General features: G+C 25.1%; 1 protein-coding gene across 1 annotated transcript in view; it reads right to left on the reverse strand.

The window, feature by feature from the left end:
- Positions 1-5,239: 5,239 nt before the first annotated feature.
- LOC108559108 overlaps positions 5,240-9,389 on the reverse strand; it is an 8,074-nt gene continuing 3,924 nt past the window's right edge. The window contains exon 2 of the mRNA XM_017916253.1: positions 5,240-5,520. Within this exon, the coding sequence (XP_017771742.1) occupies positions 5,252-5,509 (258 nt within the window). The 5' untranslated portion in view covers positions 5,510-5,520 and the 3' untranslated portion in view covers positions 5,240-5,251. The remainder of the gene's footprint in view (positions 5,521-9,389) is intronic.

The raw sequence follows: 9,389 nt of genomic DNA on the forward strand, positions 1-9,389 counted from the left end.
AAACTAGAATTTGAAATGGTTGATAAACACTTTGGAAAAATTTCTTGTAAGTCATGTTATTATTTTTATACCATTCTTTTAGAGTAATTTTAGTATATGTTTTTTTTTTCATATTTGTACACATTTTACTGAAAGTAATTTTACTAATTGATTGAAAATATATAAGATACATAATTAAAATGAGAAGTGTATGAGAAATGTATTTGGTTGATAATAATTTATGAAAAAAAAACACTTAACTAAATACATACATATTTTAATACATATTTAAAAAAAAAATTAGAATAATTCTCAAAAAGACAAAAAATTGATAATTGGTCATGGTTGATAATAATTTTAGAAATAAACGTCTTAACTAATTCTTTTATTACTTTTTAATTTATTTATACTATTTTACTCTTCTATTTAAGCTGTATAAGAATACACACAAAAATTGTTGATAATCATTGATAGAATAAACCTTTTAACTATTTTTTGTTATTACAATCTTTTTTACTCTGTTTCTTAATATTATTTGATTGAAGCTATATCAAATACACAACAAAAATGAGAAAAATCTTAAAAAGTTATGAGTAAATATAATTTTTCTTAACTTCTTAAATATTCTTGATATTACTATTACTGTTTAATTTCACTATTCGATTTGATTGATCATGGTTGATAATTTTAAAAGAAAATGTTTGCTTAGATTAATTTACTATTTTATTCTTCCATTGAAGTTCTATACGATTACACACAACAACTGTAATTATCCTTGATTAAAGGTTTTTCTCATAATGGTTGATAATCATTTGATAAAATAAACCTAGTAACTTTTTTGTTTGATGTTACAATTTGTTTTTATTTATACTATTTCACTATTCGATTGAATTTGATTTGATTGATCATAGTTGAAAATTCTTCATGAAAATTTTGTTATTTCTATTATTTTTACTACTTTTGCTAATTTTACTATTTGATGTTTACTTTATAAGATACACAATAAATTTTTTTTTTTTAATAATTTGTTTATATTTTTACTTAAAACTTTACATAATTATTTGAATTAGTATAAACCTAAATAATTAATTCAAGAACAAATTATTACAATCTAATTGTCTAATTTATAAACATTTTTTTCTAAATTATTTCACTTTTAATTAATTTACAATAAATGAATGAAATTAGATGAATAATTGTTTAGTTTCGTAATAAAGCAACTAATTCTTTCGGTTTGAGTTCCTGGCTAAGACGTTTATCGATGTGCTGCTGTCTTTTGTAGTAGTCATCTATCGAATCATCGTAGTAGCTGTAGCTTGGATCATCACCATGGTAATGATGCGAATGACCGGAATGACCCGAATGATGGTGCCTGTGTGCTTCTGCTCTTCCGGCGAAAGATGCCACTGCTAGACTGATGACGCTGAAGAGCATCGAAAAACCTGATACGATGGCCATGGTTTTGAACGTGATCATCGGCAACACGATCATTTTCAACAGCATAATCATCATCACAAATGGCATCATGTGGTTGTTCCTTCTATGTCTCCTTCTTCGTGCTTCAATTTCTGAAATATAACATATTTTTTTGTATAAATTAATATAAAGGAATACACACCAAATATTTATAAACAAATTTGTATCAAGACAAATTATTAATAAAAAATTGAAAATAATTCGAATAAATTTACGATATTTATGAAAAAAGTACTGATAAAAGATTACAATATTAAATAAATAATTACAAAATTTCACAAACACAAAATTAATTACTGATGTTACTTATTTAATTTAATTAATATTTCATTCTTTGATATTCTACAAAGATTCATTTCAGAATCGTACAACTTCCATACAAAATTTTCGAAATTTAGTAAAAAAAAGTTTTTATTCTTTTATTTTAATATAATATGTAGAAATATTAGTTGTTTATTAATTACAACATTCAAATTTATTTAAAATAATAAAAAAAAATATTAAAAATTGAATAGTTTTTAAAATTTTGTAAAATATTTTTTTCAAATTATTTAGAAAAATTTTGAAATTTTATTTGTTTATATAATCATTGGAAATGATAGTTATTAATTAATTACAACTATATGAAATTAAAATTACTTGAAAATAATATGAAAAATAAAATAGTTTTTATGTTTCAGTACAAAAATGTTATGAAAATAAAAACAAAATAAATAAAAAGTTAAATTAATTACCATATTTTATGTTAGATGTTGATGATTCTTCATTAATATTTGCACTTATTGCGATAAATCCAATTGCAAGGATGAAGAAAATGATGAGAATTCGCGTTTTCGACAACATTTCGCATCGCACTGAAACGAGTGAAGTTACGTGACTGTGACTGAATTTTACGTTTTGCACTTATTCAATTTTACTACGACAACAAAATAAAAGTATAAAATACTCTTTCCATATCCGTTTTCATGTTCAATTAAACATGACCGGAATTCCTTTTGTCCTCTTGGATACTTGCCCTGCAATCTGTAACGGACTAAAATCCAATACGATTGCAGCATTTACTGCAGTATAAACATATTCATCAATACGCATTCATATATACTTACATATTTTCGCATACAATTTGTTCAGTTTGAATGGTATTTTTATAATTTTTGTGTTTGAGAAATAACGTTGTTTTTTGTACCATTTCTTGGTATTATGTAATTATTAATTGAATATAATATTAAAGTTAATATATATAATAAACTGTTTTATCAATGTTTTTGTATATAGAATAAATTAATTAATATATAAAAATTACTAAAAGATAATTAATTAGACTAATTTTCTATATTTACTCTAGATTATTAAAAAAACATTTAATTTACTTAAATATATAATATTAAATATTTCAGTAAATTATCAATTTTGAATAACTTTCATAATTTTCATATTTTTATAATTGAATTTCAATTCTTATTTGTCTATACATTTAGCATACTAATTTGTTCATTTGGTTGCATAAGTACATTACCTAGATGTACTACTAATCTTTTCTTCAAGTTTTATTCATCTAAGAGAGATTTACCAATTTTTCGAAGTTTTGACACATCTTTACGTTTTATTTAATTACTCTATCATCATTGATCATCAATTTTCTTGATTTTTTTCGCAAATTGTATTAATATTTTTTTTATGTTTACAAATTTTCAAACTATACATTTTCATGTTACATGGTTCAACTTTTCACCTTGATTTTCATACAAAAAATTGTAAAAATCTTCTGTTTATTTATTTAAAAAAAAATACAAAAATTGTAAAAATGTACTTTTTATTTAAAGCGAAACAACATTTCATGTATCAATTCGTTGCATAAATGTATTGCCTAGATGATTTCATAACTTCTTGATTCTCATTAAAAATTAAAAGATGGAGAATTATATGAAGTAATAGTAAACATAAGTTTATCCCAGTTTCTTTTCATTCATTCTATAAATATTTATTTTTGTTTTACTTTGTTTTGAAAGAAGAAAGTTGAATGTTTTATTCGAATGAAATATTATGTAGACTTTAATAACATTGCAATATTTATATTAATCTTAGAATTAGGAAATAAGAAAATCAATAATTATAAAACTATTTCGTAGGAAAAGTATTAATTAGTAAAGTTTCAGTAAAGTTCATTAATTTTTTTTATTATGTATTGATTTTTATTTAAATTTAATAAAATTAAACAATTTTTACTTTCAAAAAGAATAAAGAAATATTAAGTAAATAAATGCAAACTTTTCTGTGAATTTTTTATGAAACAATTTTTGTTAATTTTTCTTGACTTATTTTCGAAAATTTATTAAAACTTTATATATTTCTTATGTTATATTTTTATGTTTAAAATCTCAGTTATGCTACATGTTACAAATTTCACCTTGATTTTCATACAACAAAAATTCGTAAAAATCTTTTGTTTTTGAAGTTATAGTAAAAATATGTTTATCTCAGGTTTTTTTGGTTCATTCTATAAATATTTATTTATATTTTACTTTGTTTTCAAGAGAAAGTTGAAAGTTTTATTCGAATGAAATATTATGTAGACTTTAATAACATTGCAATATTCATATTAGAATTATGTAATAAGAAAATCAATAATTTTAAAACTATTTTGTAGGAAATGTACTAATTAGTAAAGTTTCAGTAAAGTTCATTCATTTTTGTCATTATGTATTGATTTTTATTTAAATTTAATAAAATTAAACAATTTTTACTTTCAAGAAGAATAAAGAAATATTAAGTAAATGCAAACTTCTTGGTGAATATTTTTTTTTCTCTATTGTTAGATTAAATTGTGATTTTACCATGAATTATTTATGAAATATTTTTTCTCAATTTGTCTTGATTTATTTTGGAAAATTTAGTAAAACTTTACATATTTCTTAAGCTATATTTTTTATGTTTAAAAACTCAAATAGTTATGCTACATTTCTCAAATTTTGATCAATATTTTTCATATTTTAATGATAATGATCAATAGTACTGATTTGTTTTGGAAATTGAATGAAAATGTTTGTAATTAGAACACACAAAACCGTTTTTAAAGGTAATATATAAAAAAAATAAACAAAGTTGTAAAAGTGTACTGTTTATTTCAAGAAAAACAAAATTAAGTAAATGTATGTACAATTAAACAAATTATACACTGGGTGTTGCTTAAATCTATGCTTAAACTAGTAATAAATAGTAAAATTACGTATAGAAGAGACATAAATTAATAAATAAATAATGTTGGATGAACGTGAAACTGTTGTCAGGGTCGTGGCATTATCAGGACACGACGTTCATTCGCATGTGTCCAAGTCCGTGGATCGTCAATAAACACACTGCAATCATCCAATTTTAATGTTACCGCAATAAATGCACATTCCAAACTCGCAAAAGTATTACAATCATCGAAATAACCTAAACTTACACAAAACGAACATCTAGGTGCTTAAACCTATGATTAATTTTACTCAACTTTACTTATTGATGCTTTACACATGATGTACTGTAAGTATTATACTTATAACTAAGTATTTGAAACTTATTATTTAAGAACAAAGAAAAGTAAATTAATGGCAAGATCTCTGCATAGATCCTTCTTTGATGGTCCTTAAACTTCATCAAATGAACAAAGAAACAAAGTAAATGTAGAAGATTATTCAATAAATATTGCACTCTGATGATTTGGGATCGATTTGTTAACTTTTTTTTGTTTTTGGTGTTTCTGTTTTAAGGGTTGTATGTTTTTTCTCTCCAGGTGGTGGATGATTGTATGTTTTCAGTGATCGCCGCCGCCTCCTTTGAGTCCCATTGTCGCTGCGAACAGTGCGAAGAAGAAGCCTGCTAGACCGGTGGCTCCCGTTAGAAGCACAAGGCCTCCTATGAGGACGGGAATCAGAGTGAAGAATTTCAATTTGTAGGCGAGGAGCAACGGCATCATGTATTTTTTGTACTTCTTGTACTTTCCTCGACCACGTCCTTCCTCCTCCTCGTCGACCACGTCCTGCGAGCCCCAGGATCTGCTCATCCTGCTCATCCTTTCATCACCTGCAAATAAGAACAAAAGTACATTTTATTTTACTTCATCATCCATTATATTTAATACTAAATCAAATTAGGTAATTTTTGGATTTTACTTTGTTAATGAATACAATTATACATATTTATTAAAAAATGTAGTTATTCAAAAGGACAATAGAGGGCGTCCTTAATCCTATCAAATTACGTTACATCAGTTTAATTTTATTAACTAATTGTAATAGCGAATTAAACTACTAACCTTTTCTTCAAGTTTTAAACTTTTTCTTATTCATCTAAGCCAGATTTATCAATTTTTCAAAATTTTAACACTTCTTCACGTTTTATTTAATTACTCGATCATTACAAACGTTAATTAGATTTATAAATATGCATATTAAAGACAAAACTATCACCATTCTAATATAACTATTGCCTAATATATGCTAAGTCTAGTCTTCCTATAATAAACTTATATTTGAGCGATTAATTTTTACAATTTTTTTTTTCAAAAATTTTATAAAAAAATTTGAAAACCCCAAACTGATTTAAATTAATTATCATTGCATCTTCTATTTCGCATCTTTTTATATAACTACTAATACGTTATGTTAATTAATGACAAAGATATGACGATTTTTCTAAAAAAAAAAAACACGTCTACACTTTTTCTTTTCTCATTAATTTTATATAATAATTAGAAAACCCCAAAACTTTTTCAAATATGTTATCATTTCATCACAATGTATCTTTTATTGCGCATCTTTTGATATAATACTTAAGTAATGTTAATCAACAACAAAAATTTTGCGAATTTTCTAAAAAATAAACACGTCCAAACATTTTGTTCAATTACTCGATAAAAACGTTTGTCCATTAAATAGTTGAAGATGTGTCTTAAAGACAAAATTCTGGTCTTTCCAATAAGCCTACTAATAGTTTTGTGACAGTTCAGGTTTCATTATTAAACACTTATTAATGTGAGCATTGTTTTTCTTATTATTTTGTTATATTTTGATTTCTTTCAATTTAGTTCCAATATTTAATTTAGGTTATTTTAGTTAAATTAGTTAGTTTTTTTTTAATTAATTAATCTAAATTTTTAATTAAAAAAATAATATCCACTTTCTGAAAAACAACAATAGATGGCGTTAATCAGATTTCAAATAAGTTTCACTGTTATAAATGAGTATAAAACAATTAAAAACGAGAACAATTACTAATTTAACTTAGATAACAAAAAAAATGAGTAAAGTATGAAAATTGTGTAATTACTTGAAAGTAAACATGTTTGATTTTATCAATGATTTTGTATATGCAATTATGAGACTAAGAGAACAATGTCTAGTTTAAGTAGTCTAAATTGGATCCGAGATGAGCGAAGTATGAAATTCAGGTAAACTATTACGTCGCAATTAAAACAGATTTTATCGTCCGGTACAAAAGAATTGCAGAATCCGTAATAACCTATACAGATTTTTCTTTCCTTTTTTAATTGCTTTTGCGATGATTATAAGCAATTACAGCGAACACAATTTATGTACTGTTAAGTGCACGGTTTATAGTGAAGCGATTAACTCTAAGCAACAAGAATTGGTAATGGTAACAACACTGGAAACATCTAACGAAAACAACATAAAATAATTAAAAAAACAAACATTAAATTATAGTTGGAACAAATTGGTTTAACATCTGTTTTAAAGTTTACAAGAAACGAAAGTAAATGTAAGGAGTTTTCTCTTTATTATTTGTACAATTGTTGTTATTAAGATTTGATGTGGATTTATGCAAAACCGCACTTGAATTGAAGGAAAGTGGATCACAAAAAATGCGTATCATTATTTGTGAAAGATCCGGATTTTCTTCAATAGGGAATTCGTGTCATCTATATGATTGGTAAAAGTTTTGTGAAATGTATATGTTTTCTTGGGAATATTAACATCGTGTTGTTAATTATTGCATTACTTTAATGAGGGATTAAATAGTAATTGTCCACTTTACCATCAAGTATTTGACTTATTAAACTAAATTGTTCTCAGATTTTTCAAGCACGTGAGACAGAAACAGAGTGATGTCCAAATTAAGACGAAGGAAGAAAAATCGGAAAGGGAATTGTGAATATGAGGAAAATTCAAAAAGAAAAGGCTCGTGCAGCCAAAAATGAAGAGAAGGAAAGGAAACGCAAAAGGAAAGAAGAGAAAGACAAATTAACGGAGGAAGAAGTGAGACAAATCAAAGAAAATTTGTCACAAACATAGGAAAAGGTTACAAGTAAGAGGAGGAAAAGTAAGAAAGCTAAGAGGAATTAGCAGACATAGTTTTAAAAAAGAACAAAATTTGTTCAATATATAATTAGTAGATATACTAAATTTTTGTGTTTCATTTATTTTTTCTCATATTTCAGGAATAAATCTAATCTAACCTCATGAATTTAAGCTAATTTAATAATTTCTTAATCCTAACCTAATATCAAATATACTGTCAAACCTAACCTACACTGTCAATCTTAACCTAAACTATAGTCTCATATGTGGCTTATACTAAATACTCTAACCTAATCTTAATTATATTCTCAAACCTAACCTAAACTATAATCCTAAATCTAGCGTATAATAAATTCAGTAATTAAACTCTTAAAATTATCCTAATCTAACTTCTCCAACCTCTATTAAATTTGGTAACTTAATCTTAAATATACTCAAAAATCTCTCCTAAAATATCAAATGTAGCCTATGATAAATTTACTAACTTAAACTATATACAAAAACCTAACCTAAACTATAGTCTGAAATGTAGCCTAACCTAAATTTGCTAACTTCAACTATATACATCAACGATTTGCAAAAAAATGATTAAATATTTGATCACGAGATGGCGTCTCTAGAAAACATATAATTTTTGCTATTTACCACCCCACACAAAGCAACCCTTATTATGAATATATCGGCAATAGCGCTTCTCTTTATTTTTTTCCCATTTAACATCAGTCCAGGACTATTTATCGCCGCGCCGCATCTTCAAGGACTCAGTCAATTGACAATGATCCATCCTTTTGTGTATCAAATCGTTAACAATGTTAGTGCAAATTTGACATACTTTTATCAAGTTCTTTCTTTATCAAATTAAATTATTCATATTTACACAATAAAAAACTTCTATAATCATTAATAAAAATATATATGAATAAATTTCCATAATAATAAATGACCTTGACTTTATATGACCCTAGCTTTTATTTTGTTGATTGGTAATCAATGTAGTCTATGCTAAATTTTCTAACTTAAACTATATTCTCAAACGTAATCTAACCTAAATTTCTTAACCTTAAATATATACAAAAACCTAACCTAAATTATAGTCTGAAATGTAGCCTAACCTAAATTTGCTAACTTCACCTATATTTTCAAAAGTAACCTAACCTACATTTACAAACATAACCTAAATGATACACTAAAACTAGCATTCGTTTATTTAAGATTCTTTTAAAATTATTCCAATTAAAAAATATTTCTGTCCAAAAAATTACATCACCAATTTTGTGGTGATGGGAACTCTTAGTTATTGATCTCAAATTAGAACAATTGCAATTACGTTCATCTCAATTCAGCACACTTTTCAAGACCTAAATACATACAACTTAAACTTGTTACACTCCAAGAAGTGTGCTTCCAAATAAACTACAAAAAAAAATAGTATAGAAGAGTGAAATCGAATAAATTAAATCACTCATAATAACTTAATCAAGCATTAAATTGCAACTAAACGAAACGAAATTATTACCTTTGATATAATTGATTCGAGATTGTGCATTTCATGGTTAGTTTAGCAAAGAACAAACAGAGATGCATTTACTTAGTGCGGTTATGGCCAACAGATTGGAAAACTGTACTGTTTTTTTT

The sequence above is a fragment of the Nicrophorus vespilloides genome, unplaced genomic scaffold, assembly GCF_001412225.1.
Source record: "Nicrophorus vespilloides isolate i.1.1-1 unplaced genomic scaffold, Nicve_v1.0, whole genome shotgun sequence".
NCBI lineage: Eukaryota > Metazoa > Arthropoda > Insecta > Coleoptera > Silphidae > Nicrophorus > Nicrophorus vespilloides.